Below are 25,875 nucleotides of genomic sequence, written 5' to 3'. Positions count from 1 at the left end.
GGTGGATAGTGGGGTCTAGTTCCAGTGAATTTAAAAAGCAGTCTCCTATGAGGCGAGGTGTACAGGCAACAACTTTCCTAATTGACTTTAGACCAACCAAAACCTATTCAATTTCTTCCATGGAAACCTCAGCATTGAACTATCATGCAGTGTTTTTGCTTTTTTTTTTTTTTTTTAGATGAAGAGATAAGCTTTTACTGGAAAGATTTTACTCTAACAAAAATTTCAACCCTAAGAATTTTATTTCTTTAAATTCCCTTGCGATAACTAGCATTCTAGATGGAACACTGCAAAATTGAGAACCAGGATTTTGGACTGGGAATCTGCTGATGCATTCCTAAAACGCAGGTGGCTTTTGAAGCAGCTCATAACAAGGAGGTGACTTCGATTCTTCAATGTCTGAACCTTACCTCTCCTGCATCCTTAAACCTGTTGCCTTCTTTATTTCCTTATAAAACTATTTTGAGAAACACTGGCTGAAAAGAACCATGGGTAGGTGGGATTAATAACTACATTTTTTTCCCATTGGGCCATGTATTACATGTTTCTTTCAGTTTCCAATTAAGGGACTTGGCAAATAGTTAAGTGAATGGAATAAGCTTAGAGTCAAATTGTTTTAAATGTCAGTTAAAGAGAAGGGTTTTTATGTTATAAATCTATTAAGAAATAATGCTTACAATGAATTACATTTCTTAGATTGCATAAACAATCCTTTCTTAAGGGAAGTGATTATGAAGGAGGTGGGGTGGAAAATATAAAGCTCACCCAGGGGGATTTTTTTTAAAGCTATACATTCTCCCTCCACAAATATTCTGATATATTCCTTTTTGTTCTCTCTCTGGAATCAGTGCTATAGTGAACCACTGACTGTTACGTGTCGTATCCTTTTGTATATTATGAATTATTGTTTTATATTTATCAGTGAATGACATGTTTCCAATTAGACTTCTACAAAAATATACGACAATATTTTGTTTAAATTACATTATTTATTTTTAATTATCCCTCTTAGTCCTGCATGCATTGTTAGCACAAAAATTTGATTACAACCTCCATTGAAGAGATAGTAGGTACACAATCACCATCTGAAGAGTTTCTTCAGAGATGACCGACCTAGAATTCCAGGCCATCATAACACTGTCAGTAACCTATACAATGTTCAATAGAAAAATTTACCAAATATCCTTTGTTTAATGTAAACAAGGCAGGAGGCAAAACAGATATTATAGTAACACTATTTTACAGGGCCCAGGAATATGATTACCTACCATGTTTTAACACATCAAGTGTCACAATGACATGCATATTTTGATTAATTGTACAATCCAAAATATAATTACCATATAAATTGTGGTTTTAGCAATTCACTGTAACTTCTGTCAATACTTATAAACTTCATAATTAAATGGTAATTGTATATTAATGCAATAACTTATGGAAATATGTTACCATGAATTATGAAGTAATTCCATAATTTGTGCCCCGTAAAATTAAGTGTAATAATCTTTACACTAGCAACAGTGTAAGCAAGCTAAGGATTTTGGTCCTCATAGATATATACACAGATATATATATACAGATATACACATACAATAATGTACAATTAAACCAAAAAGCTATGAATTCACTCACAGCTTATATATTGCACAGACAGATACATTATGAGAACATTACAGAGTTAGAATGTGAGTACTACAATGATAATTGGCTGGCTAAGGACACATCTTGAGTTCTATCAAGTAAAGAATGTGGCTCATTACTAAAAAAAAAAAAAAAAGAAAGAAAAAAGCCAAAGACTATACTGTTAAGAGAGAAAGTTTAAAAAAGAATGTTACACCCATACACCAATGTGAAGCAAGACTAAAGTTCAGTTTGGAACTTGTTATGGCAAGCGATCCTAGGGTGGTACTGTCCACCCAACACAGTGTGCAGCAGTCACTGTTCTGCACATGCTAAGGAACAGAAACAGTCAACTTCCGAAAGTATCAATATGGCTAGTTATGTAGCGCAATGTTTCATAACAAATCAGACTCACTCTGAGACCTTGTGCTGGCTCTAGGTCTGAACTAAATAAGAAAAAGAAAAGAAGGACAGAAACCAACGTAAAAGATAAGCAAACTATACCTTAAGCCTTAGCTGATTACAAATCAAAGTCATTATAATAATTTAGGAAAATAATTATCTTTAAGAAGCAGCATACACACACACACACAAATAGGAGTTAAAGCTTTTCTGAGCTTGGTTTCATGGATTAGCCAAAAGGTCCCATTGTGAAATCAAGGATAAAATAGTATTTGGCTTTCGAGGTAACATTGCCATTACACTTATTGAACTCTATGAAAACATTAAGAAATATCTAATACCTCTTAATGTTCTATTTTAAATCCACCTACATCAAAGTAGACTACAACTACATCTAAAAATAAAGATGTTGCAGTGTTCCTTGCATCAATAAATGCAGCAAAAAGAATAATATGCCTTCCCACGGTTAAAAATCATTTAAAGAAAAACGTGCACAAAGTAACTATCTCCCACTTATTTCTTCATTGTTTCGCTTAATAAATCTCCTAGAGTGAGCTAACAAAGATTTGCATTGAATTTAGAAATTTAGCTTTTTTGTCATTTTTAACAGTGGTAAGTCAGCCAAGAATAGTCATAATTTTTTTGACATTTTGTTCTTAATAAATAGCAAAAACTAACTACAAAATAAATCAGAAAAACAAACACAACAAAATTAGCAGTAGGTGTAAAATATGCTTCTACACACATGCTGTAGGATGCAGAGATGCAAATATGCTGAACAAGTTCTCAAGGGGCATTCGGTCCCTTTCAGGCTGGAAGGCTCGCTAGACTGCTGCTCCCACAAACACCAGTAAATGGGAAGGCAAGGAGCAAAGTGCTGCTGCTTAACACATCAACTGAAAAACAAAAACCCAAGAAAGCTCAGAAGCATATTTGAGTGATAAGCATCACTTAAAAGGAAGCACAGAAAGTGGATCAGCAAACCCCATTGTGTAAACCGAGGACACGCGTGCTGTGCACAGCGCAGCCGGCTCCCCACACCACTCCTTCCTGCACCCGCGCCCACACAGAGACCACTTTACCCAAGTTCTTTCATATGTAAACAGGACAGATCGGTTGGTTTGCTTTTAAATCTCTTTAGAATGACTTAAAAGACTGAGAAAAGAAACTGTAAACACTCAGGAGGCCATCGGCATTTTGATTGCTGCCACCTACACCACAATGCGTTTCAATACGAAAATCAAATTATAAAGCAAGTTTCAGAGAGGGACGCAGAGACAGAAAAAAAGAAAGGGTCTCAACCCAATACATGTTAATCAACTTAAAAAATACTACTTTAGTAAACGATACCAATGGTGAGCACAAATTCAATGTTGTTGCAAAAATGACAAAGTGTAAATTAACTGGGACCCATACATGAAAATCAATCACTAACCTGGCTGTGTGCACAAAAGAGTAAAAGAACGTTTCTTTAAAAAATATATATATATTAATCAAGAATTTATCATATTAAACTGTTATTCTTAGAAAAGCTGAAGAAAGTTAATGGTGTTCTACACATTTTAATCTTCTATTATTAATTCATTTGATAGTTTCTAAATTGTACTTTTTTTCTCATTTACAGTTCTTTTAAATATTTTGTTTGATAAGAATTCTGACCTTAAAAAGTTATAAAATTAGGGTTTTGGTTTTTTATTTTTTGCTACTTGTTAATCCAAAAGAATGTAAGCACTTGAGTCCCAAAGAATGTCAAAAGGCCTTGCTACCTAAAAGGATATTACATTAACAGAAATATCATCAAAGTCATGACATCAGAAATTTTGCAGCTTTTCACACAGGCATTAGAAATGCTTATTTCCTGAAGTTCCTTTGATTGTATCCTGGATTCAAGGATGTGCAACTTTATATACAGAACCATTATGATAAAGCCAGTGAAAACAACATCACACAACACTGTACTGAGAGCGTCCACTCAGTGGGTTCTGAATGGTTCTGTCCAGTTTACAGCAATGCTTCATTTAAAAAGGCTTTTTATTGTCACGTGGCTGGGTGGAACTGAGGCTTTTTTGATGAAATGTACATGATAGTTCTATTCCCTTGGTTACTTGAAAGATGCTGTTTAGGGTGTGGAGGCTGCGTGGTATTTCACGAAGGCGATGGCCGCCAGCTCCTTACAGAACTCTTCCAGCACAATCACACCCTCCAACAAGGTGATGTGGTCAATCCTGGGAAGGGAAAGCAGGCAATTAATCAATTCAGGATATTAGCAGATCGTCAAATGAAGGCAAAAGCTTTAGACAAACAACGTGAGAAACACTGACTTACACAGGTCCTTCAGGTTCCAGACCAAGTAATCGCTTTCTGACTAGTAGAAGCTTGGGAGTAAAGTCTTGAATACGCTGGATTCGAACCATGAGGTCTCCAACAACCTGCGTCACAGGGACGAAAGGGGCTCAGTTCCTGAACACTCCATGGGGGATTTTCAGGATAAAAAAAAAAAAAATTCCATTTCCTATTACTAAATGAAGACTGTCACTTTTCACTATTCACGTAACAATCTTGGACAAAGGACCCACAGCTATCCCTTAAAATACAAGAGTTACACGTATTATTTAAGAGAATGAATCTCCCTTTTTTCTCCACATTCTGCAGTAAGATAATTCTAAACAGAAAATACATGATATTTTTCATCATTGTTGTTTAGTGGCTCAGTCGTGTCCGACTCTTTGCAACCCCATAGACTGCAGCACACCAAGCTTCCCTGTCCTTCACCATCTCCCGGAACTTGCTCAAACTCATGTCCATTGAGTCGGTGATGCCATCCACCCATCTCATCCTCTGTCGTCCCCTTCTCCTCCTGCCTTCAATCTTTCCCAGCATCAGAGTCTTTCCTAATGAGTTGGCTCTTTAGATATTTTTCATTACATAACACTAATTACAAACAATGTTATTAAGATGTTAATTGGTCAGGCTGATCAATCCTGGAGAATATAACAGAACTGAAAACTCACCCTGACGATTACAGAGAATAGAGATCTACAGCCAGACGCAAGGTTCACATAAGGGTCCAAGAGGTACTCATGTATGTGTGGATGAGGGAAGAGAGAAAGTCTAGATAACACCGATGTTACTTGTAAGTTGACATCATATGGCTACAGAGAGGGAGAAAGGAAAAAGATATTTGACATTATTTCTATGTATATACCTGAGCACTGAATTTACCATTTCAGTTTGTCTTTTCAAGAAAGGACAATCTACCATCTTAATCCTTCTCTATATGCTCTTCTACAATGACAGTATCTGTAACTAAATTAGCTCTAGCTCTTACCGTCTCAAAATGCATACATCACAGTCCTGAAACCTTAAAAGCAGAAAAGCATGCACATAAACAGAAAAATAAATATGTAACACTGACAGAATGTCTCTCCTTTTTGCAGGCTTTTTAAGTTAGTAAGATAGTTCAAGAGGTTATCAAAACCCAAAAAGACTTATATACTACAAACAATAGAAGACACGTTAAATATTAGACAAAAGACAAAAGGGAAAGTATTAAAATCTTTTAAGTAATCTAATTTTAGAAATGACAATCCTTATTTTAAATTATTCAACTGCTGCCAATTATCAAAAGCATATATACAATAAAGTCATATATATCACAGAACCTTGTCAACAGAGTAAAAGTACTTGAGGGGTAGAAATAACTACCACAAGCCTTAATAGTGAACTAGAAGATAAAAAAATCACGATTACAGAAAGGATCACCTTTACTGGGCAAGAGCATTAACTCTTCCAAAACAATGACTATATATCTGTGTAAAGTTCCTCATACACGTTTTGTATTACAGTATTACAGTTTTATTAGTTTTTTATACTTAATCTGTTTATTCCTCATAGAAAGCAGCTTGGAGGTGCTTTACAGAGTATGTGTCAAAATCAAAGCAGGATGCATGATATGCAAAAAGAGTTGCTATTATTGTGCCTAGAACTTTCAACAGAAATCTCTCCTCCCTTTCAGTTCTTCTAAGCAGTCAGGGGCAACGGAGTGGCTGAAACAAAACTGACTTCAGTGAGAAGGCTGGAAAGAACCTCAGTGACTGGATGAATGAGAAACAGATGCTGCAGCAGGAGGAAGGGAAAAGTGATTCAGGACCAAGATAATATTAATCAGAAATGGTTAATCAGAATAGTTTACTCTCATTCACTGAGTAGCTTTTAAGCCCTTGATCATAATGAATACCAATTAAGAAGTAAATATTTGGCATTCAAAGGATGACCAATGCTTGAGCATGTGCCAGAAGATATCAAAGATACTGTTATATGAATAAAAATTCAAGTCCTGTGCTAAAGTCTAATTTCAGTCATGAACACAGATTTTCTGAAAGAAAACTTCCCCTAAGTCACTCTTATTTAAAATCTAGCTTTACACAAGATAAGTGAAAGCAGATACAACACCCATTGAAGGATAGACTTAAGGGCATCTTTTCCTACTTGATAATATTGGCGACAGAATAGCCTTCTCCAAGATTCAATTCAAAACAATGAATTCACATTAAATTGCATTTTAGGCACAAAGGAAACACTTTAAAAAAATCTTTAAGAAGAAAACATTTGGTAAAAAATGTGGATAAAATCATTTAAAATACAACTTAAGTACAGTATTGTATGTGACTTCATTTCAGGCAGTTCAGATTTTTAGGTCACTAAATTCCGCCATTTATAGGTGCTTTAAGTAAATAAACTGACAAAATTTGGCTTTTAACAATGATATATTACTACTTAATTTTCTCTATATGGTGTTACTTTGGTTTTAAGCTTTTTGAAACAAGAAGCTATATCTTTAGTTGTTTAAGAAACTTAAGGCTGGCTCAGATTATATTTTAATGTTGTGAAAATGAAAATAAAATTCAGCTAAATAGAAACTGTTCCATCATACTCTGAAATGGTTTCTACTTCATATTGGTAATAACTTTAAAACAAGCTGGCTTTTTAGGGGATTCTTAATAGTAACTGTTTGCATCTGTTATTTTGATTATGTTATAGAGTGTTCACCTGAAATCAAAGTTAACTAGATTTTTCTGACACGTTAAATGGACTTGGCCCATTTTTAAATGAGCTCACCCTAAATACAAGGTGTGAATTTTAGGACAATGAACTTTGACTTGGAAGTCACCTGCTAACTTAACTCTTTTACTAAAGGCCAAATATGTGGATGGCCAAAATTATAAGAATTGATACATCTCAACAACTCGGTAGTCTCTGAAATTTCTTATAACACCTGCATTTAACAAGATTTTATATTTTTAAGAGCAATTTAAATTACTTTTATCCCCCCATAGTCCTTTTAAGCAAATCAAGTAATGTCAACTTTACTTTAACAGTAAGAAAATGTGAGAAACAGCTAACTTGAGTTGCCCAAATTAAAATTTTTCCCTTTGAACTTGGGTTTCCCCACATTTCTCCTGGTACTCTTTACATTCTGTTGTGGACCTTAGCATTTTACTATCTTTTTAAAATCACTACAGTTAAAAACAATACTAAACACACTATATTTTTCAAAAATTAAGGCTGTGACAACACAACAGTTTCATGAATACCTGATATCATAACTTCTCAATTATATACACAGAAATTAGCTACTTTATTATTAATTATCCATAATAATGTTTAATCCCAGCCTGGTTAGCCTGATTACTATTAGGGGTATCTACCTCATGCGAAGAGTTGATTCATTGGAAAAGACCCTGATGCTGGGAGGGATTGGGGGCAGGAGGAGAAGGGAATGACAGAGGATGAGATGGCTGGATGGCATCACTGACTCGATGGACGTGAGTCTGAGTGAACTCCGGGAGTTGGTGATGGACAGGGAGGCCTGGCGTGCTGCGATTCATGGGGTCACAAAGAGTCAGACATGAGTGAGCGACTGATCTGATGTGATCTGATCTGATGTACTATGAACATACAAGCAAACATCATCTTTAGCAAAAGCAGTTAGAAAAGAGAGGAAATGAAATTAAACCAAGCACATTAGACCCACCAGAACTTATGATTATCTTTGCGATCTGATTATAAAGTCCTTAATCAAAAAGGCTTGGGAAGTCAAGGTTTTTAAAGATGGAAGGCTTGAGGCTAGGCTCCACAGTTCATTCACCAAGTCACATTAACTAAAACTAAGGATTTGTCATTTATACAATACAGGGAGCTGTCCCGCCTATCACTCAGGGTTCCAGGAAGAATGAGTGGGACACTGTCTGAACTGTACTTGCACTGTGAAGAGCCATCTGGTGAAAGAAAAAGAACTGCAAACATTTCAGGATCTTGTCTCCAGTGTATCCTCTGTGTCAGTGCACTACAGATGGAAGGGAAAAATGCTCAAGTGTGATGGGGATTCCAAGGGGATCTTTCCACTCAATTCAGAAACTACTTTTTAATATTTAGATTCCTTTTGAGTGCTTTTGGTCAAAATTTCTATGGATTACTGACTTGGTACTGATTGTTGATGTCTCCTGGGTGTTTTGTTTAATCAGATTCAAACTAAGTCTAGAAAACTTAGTTTGTTTAATCAGATTCAAGTTAAGTCTAGAGACTTAATTTGCCAGCACAAAGGCACAATACACTGGGAGGGTTATTGTAAACCTCCCCACTAGCTGGTGGGGCGGGGTGGGGCCGGGGTGGGGCCGGGGTGGGGCCGGGGGTGGGGTGGGGTGGGGCAGGTTAGATAGCCATGAGGTATACAGCATAATACCTACTGTGAAAGTGAAAGTCCCTTCAGTCCTGTCTGACTCTGTGACCCCATGGGCTGTAGCCTACCAGGCTCCTCTGTCCATGGGATTTTCAGGCAAGAATACTGGAGTGAGTTGTCATTCCCTTCTCTAGGTTATCTTCCCAAATCAGGGATTGGACCCGAATACTCTGGTTGTTAAGTATTAAATATCAATCAACAAAAAATGAAACAGCAGAAATTCAGTACATGTTGTTAGGACGTTAAAAGAAATCAGGTGATGTGACTTAGTGAGCGAACTGTGGAGCCTAGCCTCAAGCCTTCCATCTTTAAAAACCTTGACTTCTCAAGCCTTTTCAGATAAGAACATTATAATCAGATTGCAAAGATAATCATAAGTTCTGGTGGGTCTAACATGCTTGGTTTAATTTCATTTTCTCTCTTTTCTAACTGCTTTTGCTAAAGATGATGTTTGCTTGTATGTTCATAGTACATAGATACCCCTAATAGTATCAGGCTAACCAGGCTGGGCGGAAAAGGCAATGGCACCCCACTCCAGTACTCTTGCCTGGAAAATCCCATGGATGGAGGAGCCTGGTGGGCTGCAGTCCATGGGGTCGCTAAGAGTCGGACACGACTGAGCAACCTCACTTTCACTTTTCACTTTCATGCATTGGAGAAGGCAATGGCAACCCACTCCAGTATTCTTGCCTGGAGAATCCCAGGGACGGGGGAGCCTGGTGGGCTGCCGTCTATGGGGTCACACAGAGTCGGACACGACTGAAGTGACTTAGCAGCAGCAGCAGCAGCAACCAGGCTGGGATTAAATATTATTATGGATAATTAATAATAAAGTAGCTAATTTCTGTGTATATAATTGAGAAGTTATGACATCAGGTATTCATGACACTGTTGTGTTGTCACAGCCTTAATTTTTGAAAAATATAGTGCGTTTAGTATTGTTTTTAAAAGAAAAAAAGGACTTGACTGTATGTCTTTATTGATTATTATCAGAAACAGGGCTGACTGAAGTCAACCCAGTGAAATACTTCTTAATTATCATTTCTTTATTTGGCTTTCTGGTTATTGAAGACAGCCTGATTGTACAATAAATTTCTTTTGTAACTCCCTAGGCTCGTATAAATATTTAACTAAAATGCTAAAAAAAACAAGCACTTTAACATAGGATTTCAAATTAATTCTAAATTGGCTAACTCAGTTTTCATGCTGAGGCAAGTTTAATGCCACACAGTTTCACTTCAAGTGTCCATATCAACATATAAGACATTTCAAAGCTCTATCGTTACTCTATATGTCAGGGAGAGAGGGAGGGAGGGATTCTCTAACCTCAAGGTCAGTTCTCCTGACAGTCGGTGAGAGAGACACAGCAGCATACCAGCTGCCAGTGATTCTTACTTCCCTTGAAATAAGTAAATTGACTTTTTATATTTCACTTCCCCTTATAAAAATGAATATCATTCACAAATTCTTTGTCTGAAGAAGCAGGTTCACCTAATACTGTTCTGTAATTTTAGCGAGACCAGAGCACTCAAGATTTGGTTTGAAATGACGTTTAAGGTCTTCTTCAACTCAACAAGTTTCACTCTATCTGTACCTGTACTAACCAAAAGGCTTTCTAGGAAAGCACTCTAGTCACTGCCAAAAGGTGTTAAGACTACTGTTAATAAGACAATGGCCTACAATGAGAAGTAAACACACAAATCTGTAACACCTGTCAGGCCAGATCAAAGTTTTAACATAATGAATGCATCAGAAACCCACCAATTGTTGGCAATCAAGCTTTATGAAAAAGTTATCTGGTGGAAAAAAGAAAACAATAAAACTACTGAAGATGTAAACTAAGATGTGAACAGAACCCACAGTGAATGGTAACAAAATAATACGAAATTAATACTTTAAAACTTATTACCTGATCAAGAATTCTTCCCATCCTGTCAAATAAGACTTTCAAAAAATGACCTTCAAAAAAAGCTGCTTCTAAATTGCACCTTTCCAATGCTTTTGGAGAGCCAGGCCACTCCCATCTTAAGCAGATAGCACAGTAGTCCCGGAACTACGGAGAAAGCATTTGACTCGTTACAAGAAGAACTGAGCAAAAACAGATTGAGATTAAATAGAAACAATTTCCCCGAATAAGCATAACAATCCACTTGAATGCTGAGTGTCTGCTGTGTCAGGTACCATGGGAGACAGGAGAAGATGGCACAGATGACACCCTGACTGCAGAGAGGCACAGGTACAGTTAACAGCCACCAGTACCAACAGGCTGGTGAGAAAGCAGGCAGATTCTAACTTTACCAAAGTGCCCCTCGCACTGCTGGGGCAAGCATAAGCATACGCTCTTCCCTTTGGAGGACTTCAACCCTTTCCTTATACACATCACAGATGTAGAGTATTCAGAAAGCAAAGTAAGTCTTAGCCACATTTCCCAATCTATTTTCAAATGTCACATGTAATGTACAAGGTAGATGAAATATAATAGGTGAACAGATGCATGTCATCTGAGAAGCAAACTTGACTTTGCTGCCATGTGCTTACCAGGCACGCTGCTGTGACTGTTATGAGGGGAAGAAACAGGGCTGCTGCAGGTACAGTCTGAAAACTGTTCACTACCACCACAGTGAGACGAGTACAAACACGGAGCCGGTTTAGAAACTTTTCAATTTCACTGAGTGAAATTTCACGTCTGTTCAATCTAATAAAATAACTGGGGCTTGTATTTAGTGTTTTTTTTCATTTTTCTGGTATTTCATTTCTATATTTTACAAAAGCACTGGTCTGTGACAGGTTAAAAGTAAGTGGAAACTGGCCCTTACTATATCAGTAAGGAACACCACAATATGGATTTTTGTAAGCACAAGAATATCTCTTATAATAAAAAGAAAATTTAAAAGTCTTCTCTGACATGTAATCTACTGGAATTTAAAAAAAGAAATTTGGAGCATAGTTTTCTTCCATATTCTTTTCCTTTTCACATTCTCCTTATTAAATAAAGCAAAATTACTTTGACATCAGTAGTTTACAAATTAGCTGAGATTAAAACATATTCTTACTACAAAGCAGTAGCTTCAACTTTTAAAAGAAAAACATTTTAAATGATTAAAAACCCAACTTCTTCAATATCTTGTGAGTTTTAAACTATTTCTTTCAATAGACAATTTTCTTTATAAAACCACATCCCAATATTTAATAAAGCATTTTATATTAAAATTTTTGAATTTCTGAGCTAGAAAATAAGTCTAAATTTTTTTTTATTCTTTTTGTCTCATTTCAAATATTCCTAAAACAATTCTAACTGTTATCAGAATACGGAAATAAAACTTCTCAGAGAGAATCACAGTACTTTAAAAATCCAATTGGTACTACTGAGGTTGGGGCTGCTTTCATTGTCTCTATTCTGTTGTTACATGAATGTATTTGGTACCCTGGTACTCTAGTTATTCACATAGTAATGGGGACTTTTGAATTTAGGCTTAAAGCATCATGAATTAACTGTAAGGGCATGCAAGTTAATTATCAATAAAAGCACACTTCCACCCAAAAGATTTAAATGAAAATTAAATGCATATTTTTCTGATGTGAGGCATTTCAAAACTTTGGAATTTGGTAAAATGTAAAATGCTACAGGGGGCTTCCCTGGTGACTCAGCAGTAAAGAATCCGCCTGCAGTGCAGGAGATTCGGGTTCAATCCCTGGGTCGGGAAGATCCCCTGGAGAAGGAATGGCTACCCACTCCAGTATTCTTGCCTGGGAAACCCCATGGACAGAGGAACTTGGTGGGCTACAGTCCAAGGGGCTAGAGAGACTGAGTAGCACGCGCGCGCGCGCGCGCACACACACACACACACACACACACACACACACAATGCTGCAGAGGGAAAAGATGATTGAGAGAAGTCCACTTAATAACTAAGAGGAGACGTTTGAGAAAGTGGTTTCAGGGAGGTGGAAAGCTGGGAAGCAGAGGCTGAAGAGGCAGTCCTTAGGAATTACAGATGAGTGAGAACAGTGGGCAAGAGGGAAGGAAGCAGCCTGTGGGTTGGGAGTAATGCTAGAATCATTTAAAAGTCATGGTTTAGATCAGCAGGGAGAAGGATCTAGGGGAGAAATAACTTCAAGGACAGAAAGAAAAGGAAGAAAAGGGGTGGGGGGTGGGGAGGAAGCACAGAGAAATCTTGGGACAGAGACACACACTCAGTGAAAGGCAGTCAGGTCACTGACAGAAAGTTCAAGTGGTTAAGAAAGGGGAACCTCTGGAGAAATAACCGCGGCCCGTGTGACGAGGGCTGAGTCTGTGCATCTTATTAGATCTCGCGTCAAATCACTTCACCTACCTGCCTGTGAGCGTCTCGGAGGTAGGTGTCATATCCAGTGCCCTCCACGTGGTAGGACGATTTTGCTTCATCTGGGACCAGACAGAGAAAACTTAAAGGAAAAACAGCCATCATCAGTAACACAAATACTCTCACAATTCAATATCTCTATGTGTATTAAACTATCTAGCAGTATCGTCAGTTTAGCCAAGTATTAATGCAGATGGAAACTTGAAAAGTATTTATCTTGAATCAGTCCTACAATTTACTGATTAAATACTGTCATTATTTTAAAGGTCTTCTTTAAAAATTACTCATTCCACTTAAAGTAGAAATCAAGCAGAAGATGACTTTTTCTACATTACAGGGAATGACAGAGAGCCCTGATGATTGTTAGTCTCAGGAAACTGGCTTTTACGTAACAGAACCTTAGATTCTCATGCACCCTAACTATGCATCTTGCACTAGTGTGGAGTTTTCTCTAAAGCCACCTCGCAGCACCTGGCATGTCACTGATAGGATTACAGAGGAAGAAAAAGAAGAAAATTACTGGGGAAAAGGCACTTAAAAAAAACCCTTCATAAAGGACTTTTCTAGTGGTGCAATGGATAAGAATCCACCTGCCAACGCAGGGGACAGGGGTTTGATCCCTGGTCCTGAAGATTCCACATGCTGCGGAGTAAATAAGTCCCTGCGCCACAACTAGTGAGCACGTGTGCCGCAACTACTGAAGTTCGCACACCTAGAGCGCGTGCTCCGCAACACGAGAAACCCACACACCGCAAAGAAGAGACCCTGATCTCTGCAACTAGAGAAAGCCTGAGCCTGAGCAAGGCAACAATGACCCAGCACAGCCAAAAATAAATAAACATAAATTAATTAATTTAGTTTAAAAATATATATAAAAACACAAACTAATGAGAAGAAATAGCCCTCCACATAGCACATGTGAGTACATGGCTAGTAAATTCAATCCATCAAACTGGAAATTCTCAATGTTGTTCCAACTGGGAATTACTTAAAATCGTTTACATTTAAAAAAAAAAAAAGGAAGAGTACCCTGAAGATTAGTTTCATCACTATCACTCTAGAGGGTTTTTTTTTCCTCTTTTGTATCGATTGTTGCCTCTAGGCTGTTCACTAGCTACATCAGCATTTCAAAAAGATGACATAATCTTTAAAAAAGGGAAGATGAGTTCATGACATATCTCTATAATGATCAAAGAGCAGAGCTGTTATACGTTGTAAAAACAAGTGAAAGAGATGTAAGTCAAATACACACAGCAACTACACACAGCAACTCACCTATTTACAATTTTGTGGACTTCAGTTTTCCCATCGGTTTTGGGATGGTCTGGAGTAGCAGGAGGTGAGGAACTAAGCCACTCTTGATTTGACAAAGTGTTATCTGGTGAAATGTCAGTAAATAAGGGATCTTCTTCCAGATCTCTAAGTTTAATTTAATGATGCATAAAAAAATTTTATTATATTTTCTAAACCAAAAGATTCTCTGCTATGTTCTCAGAAACCTTTACATAATTTTGCTAATAAAGGAATTAAGGACTAATGAATGTATTTATATTGTACAGAGAAATTAACATTTTTTACTAACATCAAACTCAAGGTTATATTGACTTTGTTAGGTTTAGTGAATAGATACTGCCGTTTGTGATTTGAAGGGACAATAGTATCAGGACATCTAAATTTTATTTAAAAAAAACTTTTAAACTGTTAAAGTATTTTTTTAAATACTTTAAGAGAAGAAGGAAGAGAAGAGAAATTAAGAGGGGAGAAAATTATGACTTAATATGAAATGTTAAATTCAGAGCTGGATAGAAACTTACACTGCTCCTGCTATTAATCCATTCTCCACTACATCTTTATCTTCTGGGCACACAGGTTTATATTCTGTATAGTTTCTTTCTTCAAGATTTCTTAGGACCAAGTTGTAAAGAATGTGCTCATTGGGTTTTTGTAAAAGATGTTCAAACATTCTTAATGTCATTATGCTGATCTGAAACCGAAAATGATAAAAGGTAACTGAAAAATACTTAAACTATTTTTCATGATTTCAATTTTCAAAATAAAAAGCCACAGAAAATAAGGCTGTATTCAAAACATGACAAGTACATCAAAGTCAGTACCTAAGAACCTAAGTCCAATTCTAAATCCTTGTATAGCTCACCTCATCAGATATGTGATCACAGTGTTCAATTAACCTGTGTCTTAAAGGATGTCTGCTAATTTCTGCCAGAGTTTCTGGTTCCCTCTGTTCTCCAAGGATGAAAAACACCATTTCTTGAAGCAAAATGTCGGAGGTTACTTGCCGAACAATGCGATGGAGCAGAGCAGTTGATGTCAGAATACCCATCTCAGAACTGCATAATAAACAGGTAATTAGGGCGCAAGAATAACAAGAACACAGTGATTTTTTTTTTCAAAAAGTAAAGAGGCCACTCATGGGCATCCCTGGTAGCTCAGAGGTAAAGGATCTGCCTGCAGTACAGGAGACATGGGTTTGACCCCTGGGTTGGGAAGATCCCCCGGAGAAGGAAATAGCAACCCACTGTAGTATTCTTGCCTGGGAAATCCCATGGACAGAGGAGCCTGGCAGGCAACAAACAGCCCATGGGGTCACAAAGAGTCAGACATGACCTATCTACTAAACAACAACAAAGAGGCCACTCACGTTTGCATTAGCTGAGGTTCCATAACACCAATAAAAAATCTTTCATGAACAGCTTTGGCAAGAGCAACAGCAGCAGTCTAGAATATAGTATTAAGTATCATATTTTTTTTAATGAGAGATTAATTTATAACACCAACAAATCAATTTGCATTCTCCATCTAATTTAATGTAGAAAAACAAACTTGCCTATTGCTTATCTTGTTGATGGCATATAAACCTAGATGAGATGTTAGCTACTGGTTCCTTTACATGTTATTTAAATTTCCAAGAATAAAGACAAACAGGATAAAAATATTATCCCAACCGCTTATTGTATTAACATCTCCCCAAAGAGGAGAAATGCAGGGAAGCCGATGTTACCTTGTAAAGGGTTGTGCTATAATACTTAAAGAAACATAAGGGCAGAACTTAACTGTCATTTATTCCAGATAAATCATACATACATACATGATGTGTATGCCATACACATATACATACATACCAGATGTGTATGCTGTAATACACATACATGCACACATGCACAAACACATATATACTTTTGGAGGGTTTGTTATTTCATTTTATTTATTTCACTAACTGTGTTATCTATCCTAAGACAATTAAGACATTTATGAATATAGATTGAGTATTCAAATTCACTCAGTAGTTATTTACATTTTTAAGTTATCAATAAACAACAAAATATTCAAACCTTTTGTGCTTCCTTTATGAGTTGATCACAATAATCAAACCAGGAGAGAAATGAAATTAAGGCTCTTTTTCCGGGAAATGCTGAAGCATCTTCTTTATGACTATATGAGTCCAAGCTATAGGACACAGAAGAACACAGAGTTATTCGAAAGCATTAATTCAATTCAAAGCATACGGGGAGATAAAGGCCCGTGAATGAACACACAGGATGATATATTCAGGCGGGTGAGACTGGATGACAATCAGAAGAGGGTTTTATACATGAAAGCCAGAGATAAAACTTTTTAGATAAAAGTTGCAAATAATTTTCACTCATTAAGTGGAGAATGGAGCTACAGCAGAAAAACCACTGAGACAGCTCCTCATATTTCTACCATAAATTTGACTGAGTAATAGGAATGGAAAGTTGGAAGTTCTCAGCCTCTAGGACAAAAGGAAAGGAGCATAAAGGAGGGACGGCAAAAGGAACGGACTGGCCTGCTTCTCTTCCTGCCTTAAAATACTACTCAGTAGTGAAGTTAAGAAGTGGGTCTGGCCTACAGATGTTGACAGAATACAGGGTGGAAAAAAAACAAGTATAAACCAAAGAAAGGTTAAAAATGCACATAGAAATAGTAACAGGTCTGATGTCAAAAATGTTAGGCTGCTTACAAGCGGTGGGATTACGAGTAATTTTATTTTTGCTGCTTTACACTTTTAATGAGCTTCCCTTGTGGCTCAGCTGGTAAAGAATTGCCTGGAATGCAGGAGACCCCGGTTCAATTCCTGGGTTGGGAAGATCCACTGGGGGCGGGATAGGCTATGCACTCCAGTACTCTGGCCTGGAGAACCCCATGGACTGTATAGTCCGTGGGGTCGCAAGGAGTTAGGACACGCCTGAAGTACTTTCACACTTTTAATAACTTACAAATGTTCTGCAGTAATCCTGTTTCCATATGAGAATCAAGAGGGTAGCCGTAACGCTGGGGGAAACAGGTGAGAGGTGGGAGGTGAGGTTCCACACAAGTTTTTTGGTTTTTAAAAAAATATAGTCAGATAAAGTTATCGATCTTAAGGTATTAACTGATCACTACAAGAGACAAAGGGAAATAGCTTAACTATGTAACACCTAAACTGTTACCACGCCAATTCGTTCCTGATAACAAAGTTCAAAGCAAGCTTCAAAACAACAATCTGGTTTAATGATGACTAGCAATGTTATATTTTTCAAACCTAAAGAGGTCTATCACTGCAAAACGCAAATGGATTTAAAAGTGTATGTTTAAGAGGTCACGTTCATAGGAAAACACAAACAGCGGCTCTTACCCCCAGTTAACTGCTTCCACTGTTTCAATATCTAAGGGGTCCACTGACTGAGGTAGGGCCTTGTACAGGGAGGCGAGCCTGTCGGTGAGCAGTTCGCACAAGCATGTGCTCTGCGTGAGGCACTTGGCGGCGGCTGGCTCCGGCAGGCTCACTAAGAGCATCAAGCCCTCGCAGGCTTTCACGGCTATTCGGCCATCCTGAGGGGAAAAACACACACCCTTACGGTGCTTGAATCAGACGTACCTCAGGTTGTCTGGAAAAATTCCCCTTAAACAGACTAACGTTTTATGCCAAAATAAAAATAGAATTTTTTTTTCTATGCATTTAATGGTGATTATGTTAGGGGGAAAAAAAAGAAAAGAAGATGACTCACAGGACTTCTAGTAAGATTTAACAAAGAATTCACTAGGTTATAATCCTGGTTTGGACGAACAACTGTAGCCTCTGGGAGTGCAGTGACACTGAGGTTTTCCAAGCTCGTGGACAGGTCACCCATCTGATGAGAAGGCTGATCTTCCGTTCCAGAAGCGCCCAACGGTTCCTCTGGCTGACAGGACTGGCCTGTATCTGTTGACAAGGAATCTTGACTTTTTAATACATCTTCTGAAATTGCATTTGGGCCTCCTTGGGAAACCAATGATTTAAACTTGTTCTGAAAAGGAACACATGTTTTGTAAGATTCACGTCAAAAGCCTTACAGAACAGAAATCATATTTTAATGTGTTTTTCTGTAATCAACACTCAATATCTGGCCACTGTCACAACAGATAAAAGTGTTATGACAAATGAAAATACCTAGACTTAAACAAACTGTGGTTTAGATGTGTTAAAATTACATAGACATTTATCACAGTCTTCAGAACAGGATCTACAAAATGTTTTACACTGACTGTAAACAATGAACAATATTAGTAATAATTATTTGACTGCTACTGAAAACAACTGACGTTAGTGAGGAAAAAATAAGATTCAGGAAGTTTCAGCTGTTGTTAATTGTTTTCTCATCACTGGCCTACTAAAAATAAATAACCCTAATGCTGATTCTTCTAAAATTAGTTTCTAAGATGATTTTTCTAAGGCTTTTCCTTATACCTCTGCTCTGTAAATATAACTCAATACCCTGAGGACATTCTTGTTAGTGTTTCTGAAGATAAAAACGAAGATTTGCTTGAAATATTTTGACCCCCTCCCCACACTGTACACAGCCAAACACAAAAAGAACCTAACTGGAAGCAAATCATTAGTTTCCAGGCAAAGGTTTCCTGCTTTCTATTTAAACGCAAGAGCAAAAAAATCAAATCACACACACAATTTAGAATTCATCATAAATCAGCTTCTCTGCAGGACCTATCAGAGTGCTTCATCAGAGAAGTGCATTAAATGCTGAATAAAGTCAAAGTTTCACTTCCAAAATTACATGATAGATATTATAAATCACTTTTATTGCTATTAAAAGTATAGTTTAGACCAATCTTATTGAGAAATTGAGCTCATAGCACATATATTAGAAGAAAACAATCCTATGGAACTGAATGAATATTCCAAACAACTTCCCAATTTCCTATGGAGTCAACTGCGTATTATAGTTTTTATGAATGTCAAACATTTTATTCCATCTAAAATGTTAATACTGTTGTTGGGAGTAGCATCTCGGATAAGAATGGCAAGAGGAAGAACAATCCTGGGGTCACAAAGAGTCGGATATGACTAAGCAACTAACACTTTCACTTTCAGCACTCACTCCCTGAACTAGTGTTTCTCAACTCAGGACTGCTGGCTCGCGGTTTTCTGTGGGGCTTGATAAAAACGCAGAATGAAAATATCTGGAGGTGGAACCAAGGGATCTGCATTTTAAAAAAGCTCTGCAAGCAAGCACGAATTCAAAGCCTTTGACAATTCCAATCTATCCGTCTGGGTCCCTTTCTTACCACATAGCCTAATTAAACTGTGAATCACTCCACAGACTCCCTATCTTCACTCCTTTACTTGTGCTCGCCCATTCTTTTTTTTTTTTTTTAAATCTTCCAATTTTATTTTATTTTTAAACTTTACATAATTATATTAGTTTTGCCAAATATCAAAATGAATCCGCCACAGGTATACATGTGTTCCCCATCCCGAACCCTCCTCCCTCCTCCCTCCCCATACCATCCCTCTGGGCCGTCCCAGTGCACCAGCCCCAAGCATCCAGCATCATGCATCGAACCTGGACTGGCAACTCGTTTCCTACATGATATTTTATATGTTTCATTCTTATTCAAACATCTGTCAAGGCTCATTTCAAGGACAGCCTCTTCCATGCTCCCTCCTAATGACCAAGGCAGATGTGATCTCTTCATCCTGTCAAGTTTTAGGGGAATTTACTCTGTATCTTTCTTACTCTTATCTTTCTTATGATACTCGCCTTACTCTACCTTAGATTACAGTATTTGAACGTTAGTCTTTGCTCATCACCAGACTACCAACTCCTTTACAGCAAAGAATGTTTCTAACCTATCTACCATCTGCATTTAACTCATAGCAAACGCATCTACTGGCTGATGTAAACGAACCAAGAGATTAGATTTCAAGGGATATATGCTTGAGAAATGCAAAGTACTTCCATTACTAGTGAAAGTCGCTCAGTTGTGCCTGACTCTGCAACCCCATGACTACACAGTCCATGGAATTCTCTAGGCCAGAATACTAGAGGGTGTAGTCTTTCTCTTCTCCAGGAGATCTTCCCAATCCAGGGATCAAACCCAGGTCTCCCACACTGCAGGTGGATTCTTTACCAGCTGAGCCACAAGGGAAGCTCTATTACTATCATACTAGTAATAAAGCTGCATGTCTCAAAAGATTCATTCATTCAATGTGTTAATTAAACAGTTATTGCACATTGTACTAGATACCAGAGAAGCTATGGGGACCCAAAGATTAATAAAATAGAATCCTTGTTCTCAAGGAGCTTACTGACAAGGAAGAGAAAATAAAATGCACATAAATGACTCTAATGCCAGGGAGACTGTAATAACTGACATTAAAAGCATTAAAATTTAATATTAAAAGCATAGGAATAGTCAAGTCAGTTCAGAAAATGGAGTCACCTACCACCCCAGGCTTTGGAGAAGTAGGTGCTATAAAAATGTGGGATCACAGCAGACATGACACTAATTCAGAAGGGTGCTTTTTATGCTGAGGTCTACCTGTAAATGTTTCTCTGAAGACAGGCAGCCATACATATGCCTGCAAATTTTCAGTTTCTGATCTATGGCTGTGTACTTCTGAAACAAGTATCAGAGATTCTGAGAAAATCTCCTTAAAGCTTAAGCTTGGGAAAAAAATCTATGCATCTAAAGTAATTTGGTTACCCAAGCAAACTTAACTAAAAATGAACTTTGAGAAGAAAAATCTCACAGTTACCCAAATCAAGATATTTGATATGTTTATATCACAAGGCTATTATAATCATTTTGAAGCAAATTTTTAAAATATATGTCATGAAAAACAGGTATTCATAGTCCTTAACACTAACTTAGAAATTTAAATCCACGCAATTTTGCAGCTTGGTAAGGTAGGTGCTTACCTACCCGCAATAACAGTGCAGAATAATATCCTGAATTACTTACTCAATAAAATGAAATAAAAAATGAACCCATCTATTAGAATGGCTAAAAGTTTTAAAAACAAAACAACAACAACAAAAAACACCCACTCTGACAAGGACGCGGAACAACAGCTCTCATATGTTGCCCCTGGGCTGCAAAATGATAAACCCACTTGGAAAGAGTTTTGCAAATACACACTTACTACTACATGATCCAGAAATCCTACTCTTAGGTACTTCCTGAAGTGAAATGAAAATCTAAGTCCACACAAAAATCTGTGAATGTTTACGATGGCCTCATTTGTAATTATCTCAAACTGGCCCCAAAATCCCTCAGCTGGTGAATGGATAAACAACGGAGGTACATCCGTACAACAGAATACTACTCAGTAGTATAAAGTAGTATCTGTTTGTGACCAAAATCACAGAAGACTCTCAAATGCATGGAAGTGAAATAAAGAAAAACCAGACTCAAAAGGCTGACTATATTTTTACGACTTTCTGAAAAAGAGAAAACTTGGGATGAAAACAGATCAATGATTGCTAGGGGCAGAGGTAGAAATAGGATGACCGGGAAGGGACATGAGGTAAGGAGATGGAGCTGCTGTGTATCTTGACTGCAGTGGTGGTTATAAAACTGTGTCTGTCAAACTCACAGAATCAGAGACACTGAGCTGTACTGTGTATAACACACCTCAATCTAAAAAAAAAAAAAAAGATAAAAAAAACCCTTTTTTTAAAAAGTAAAAAACACCAACATTTTCCCTAATATATTTCTAAATGACTACTGCTAAAAAAAAAGTAAACGAAAGCAGGAAAAATAGAAGAGTTATTTTCTAATTTAAAACTGGAAATAAAATCCAAATATTAACTGATTTAAGTAAACCACAATTTGGTGACTATGGCTAGGAAAAAACAGTACCAATTAGCAGAGCAATAAAATGCTATACCAGGGTGGGGAGGTGACTCGTGATGTTTCACATCTTGTCCAAATCTACACACACCATTCTTTCCCTAGGTCAGGTTACCCACACACCACGCTTGAGCAAGCCTGGCTGAAAATATGATAGCTTAAAAACTCCCATGACTTCCCTCTTCCACATTTGCCCTTCGAGCTGTGCTCCTAAGCTGTAGCTTTGTATTTGTCCAGCCCCTGTTCTGCTCCCTACATGTGGTTCAGTCACATTCTTTGAGAGCAGTTTTTCTCAGGAGATTTCAGGTTAAAATAAAACAGTGCTCCTAAATGAAAATAATTCTGGGGAAGTAAAACAGGCTGTTACTCACAAAATATAATTTCTTCTAATATTATTTAGAGAATTCAATTCTCATGATAATTTTAATACACACATACTTTGAAGGTTGACAAGAAGTAAACTATACCTCCAGGAAAAAATTAACCAAATAGGGATCTTGTTTCAGCTTTGCACACACAATGCAGAGAAACTGAATTTCTTCATTTTCTGTTGGCGTTGCAAGGACTTCACCACACAGTCGAATCAGCTTCTGTCAAAAAATTTAAAACAAAATTTAAACTTAGGCTATTTTTTTAACAAGTATCTAAACAGCCATTCATTCACTTTCAGGATATTTAAAATTTTAAATAATGCAAATACATTGCATTTTCCAGAAAGAACACTATTTGCAATCACCTGTATCAAACAGGTGCTAGTATCAAGTTTTTCAAACATGTTATTCTAAAAAATTAGTGAGGTATTTAATAAACTTCTTGAGATGTCATGGAAGTAAGTAAATGGTAAAATTAATGTATAAAATTTTAAGAGAGAAATATAGAGACATGAAGTGCATTTAATACAATGTCATGCATCAAGAAAGTTTCAAGTATCAACATGTGCTACTTTGCATGTTATTTTTACTCTTAGAAAAATCATATAAAATTACTTCTATGCAAAAAGCAGCGAACCAAATAGTTCGATGTAAAGGGAAGGAGCTACCTGCACGGGCCTGTGCACGTTGATGTGTGGGAGCAGTGGCTGCCGGATTTTCCCCAGGAGTTTGGTATAGAACACCAAGACTTGCTGTTTCATTCCTGGAGGACACTGGGTGCAGGAGAAACAAAACACAAACAAGAAAAAAACAGACAGTGCAAACTTATTTACTCAAAAGCTTGAAAAAAACCAGAGACAATGTATGTGAATGTATTCCACCTTCAAAAATCAATGCAATTAGACAACAGTTAATGACTTTGTCTAAATCAAATTCTGAATCAAATTATTACTGACTGGTATTCTATAAATAAAATTTATAAGAGTGTGTGAGACCAAAGACTGATGTAATCACAAACAGCATGGTGATAATGTGCCATGGAGACTGGAGTTTGGTTCAGGTAATGCCAAGCTGTTAATGTTCTAAATGCTAGGGTAAAAGGAAACTCCCTGGCCCAGGCAAAGGCAGCATCTTATCACTTACATTTATGACAGGTAATCAATAACCTTTTATCATATATATGGAGGAGTAAATAAAGTCTAACACATGTATGTAAATAAAGGAATCCTGCGATTCATGGGGTCGCAAAGAGTTGGACACGATTGAGCGACTGATCTGATCTGATGTATAAATGGCTGTGATTTAATCTAACAATGCTATTTTAAATTAGTCACAAAATTATTTAATTATGATTATTATAGGCAATGAATATTTAATAAATAAGTTTTGATAACATGCCAATTGTTTTAAATATTTGCTGAAAGGCAGATAAACCTGACGATTACGCATGCTGTAAATTAAGAGAGTATGAGTTAGCAAGGTTACACGTTCTAAAATTAACCTGCTTATGTTGACTCAGATTTAAAATAGTCACAAAACATTTCCAAAACATCAACATAGACACATTATATGGAAATAGCATAAGCTATAATCTTAAGCCCAATAGTATGTGAAGATAGTAAATACCTTAAATTATGCAGATAAAATACAATATTTATAATCATCAATATCAAAATAAAATTCCCAGTAGAATAATTACTAACATTTGCTCAGAAATTGATTAATATTTGTTCAATATAATGTTGCATAATCTCTCTCTATAAAGGACAGGAAAAAGGAGGGAGGAAGGGAATGAATTGGAAGATACTAGTGAGTAGATATTTAGCTAGAAAATATAAACTGAATGAATCTAACCTAAAAATGAATTGGAGAATTACAGACTTAATTAAAAGGAAATCGTCTTCAATACGACTTCATAATTCTATTTGCTGTTTAAACATCTGTTTGAGATTTCTTTAGTTTGATTTTCACATATATTACAGAAATTCACAGAACAGAAGCACCAATTTTTAGAGCTGGGGGAGGCCTGTTGCTGATCAACTCTTTATTTTTAAAGAGGAGGAAGAGTCATCAAAGAGACTTACTTGAACTGGTTCCACTCATCAGAAGTGTTAATGTCAGAATGATCAGTGACATTTTCTTTCAGGATTATGAAAAATAATTTTTGTAACCCAATATTCAATGGGATCCTTCTCATTTCCTTTGATTCTGAGCATTTGCACTTGAGTAGATTTTTATAAATGTTTATACTGTAATTCTAAGCAGCCTAAGTACCAGTTGTCTAGAGGATTTGGGAGCTTTGCTACCTCTATGGAAAGTCATACTCATACAGGCCATACAACTTTCTTTTTTTTTCATGTACTGACTTGAATCCTTCCATGCTTAATATACACCTCTACAGTTAAATTTAGTGCTTGGCAGCTTCTTTATCTCTAAGACATGAAAACATATATTACATGTACTTGCCTAAGAACATCATGTGGATTAGGAACTTACATCAGCTTTCCCTAAGGTATATAATGTTTCCAAGATCTTGTGATGAAGTAAATATTCCATACATGGCCCCGTCTCTCCAAATTCCCGTTCATTTTCTTCTTGTACTAAGATAACCAACATCTGTTCCAGATGAGATGGAATATTTGTATCTGTCACCGGGGCTTTATCATCTAAAAAATAAAGACATTCATCAAGTATTCAAACATTTTTAAATTGTACATTTGCACCTAAAATACTCTTTGTATTTCCCTGTTTCTATTCAGAGAAAAATCTGAATTGTTCACACGGGTGAGGTTTATATCTTATTCAAATACAATCTATATTCTGAAAGATATTCTAAAGCTAATACTCATGCATAATAATTCAGAAAAGGAACCATTTATGGGGTATGGAAATGGAAACATGATCAGAAAAAAAAACAAATAACCTCAGAACTTTGTATGCATTTATAATTTAAAAAAGTTATTTCAATTAGCCAGTTCAGAAGATCTAAACTTTCAGTTCAGTTCAGTCACTCAGTTGTGTCCAACTCTGCGACCCCATGGACTGCAGCACACCAGACCTCCCTGTCCATCACCAACTCCTGGACTTTACTCAAACTCATGTCCATTGAGTCAGTGATGCCATCCAACCATCTTATTCTCTCTTGTCCTCTTCTCCTCCCACCTTCTATCTTTCCCAGCATCAGGGTCTTTTCCAATGAGTCAGTTCTTTGCATCAGGTGGCCAAAGTATTGGAGTTTCAGCTTCAG

At 36.9% G+C, this 25,875-nt stretch overlaps 1 protein-coding gene across 1 annotated transcript in view; it reads right to left on the bottom strand.

Moving 5' to 3' along the window:
• Positions 1–969: 969 nt before the first annotated feature.
• The window catches only part of FHIP2A (FHF complex subunit HOOK interacting protein 2A), a 37,835-nt gene continuing 12,929 nt past the window's right edge, over positions 970–25,875 (bottom strand). Inside the window, exons 3-17 of the mRNA XM_061403574.1 lie at positions 25,125–25,294; positions 23,297–23,401; positions 22,725–22,847; positions 18,132–18,410; positions 17,759–17,955; positions 16,455–16,569; positions 15,764–15,840; positions 15,260–15,452; positions 14,919–15,088; positions 14,380–14,523; positions 13,096–13,186; positions 10,671–10,814; positions 5,034–5,174; positions 4,348–4,451; positions 970–4,247 (exon numbers count right to left, since the gene is read on the bottom strand). Of these exons, the coding sequence (XP_061259558.1) occupies positions 4,142–4,247; positions 4,348–4,451; positions 5,034–5,174; positions 10,671–10,814; positions 13,096–13,186; positions 14,380–14,523; positions 14,919–15,088; positions 15,260–15,452; positions 15,764–15,840; positions 16,455–16,569; positions 17,759–17,955; positions 18,132–18,410; positions 22,725–22,847; positions 23,297–23,401; positions 25,125–25,294 (2,159 nt within the window). The 3' untranslated portion in view covers positions 970–4,141. The remainder of the gene's footprint in view (positions 4,248–4,347; positions 4,452–5,033; positions 5,175–10,670; positions 10,815–13,095; positions 13,187–14,379; positions 14,524–14,918; positions 15,089–15,259; positions 15,453–15,763; positions 15,841–16,454; positions 16,570–17,758; positions 17,956–18,131; positions 18,411–22,724; positions 22,848–23,296; positions 23,402–25,124; positions 25,295–25,875) is intronic.

This window comes from Bos javanicus, chromosome 26 (genome assembly GCF_032452875.1).
Source record: "Bos javanicus breed banteng chromosome 26, ARS-OSU_banteng_1.0, whole genome shotgun sequence".
In the NCBI taxonomy this organism is placed as follows: domain Eukaryota; kingdom Metazoa; phylum Chordata; class Mammalia; order Artiodactyla; family Bovidae; genus Bos; species Bos javanicus.
Note: the sequence above shows the minus strand (reverse complement) of the source record. Positions and strands in the feature narration are given on the sequence as shown.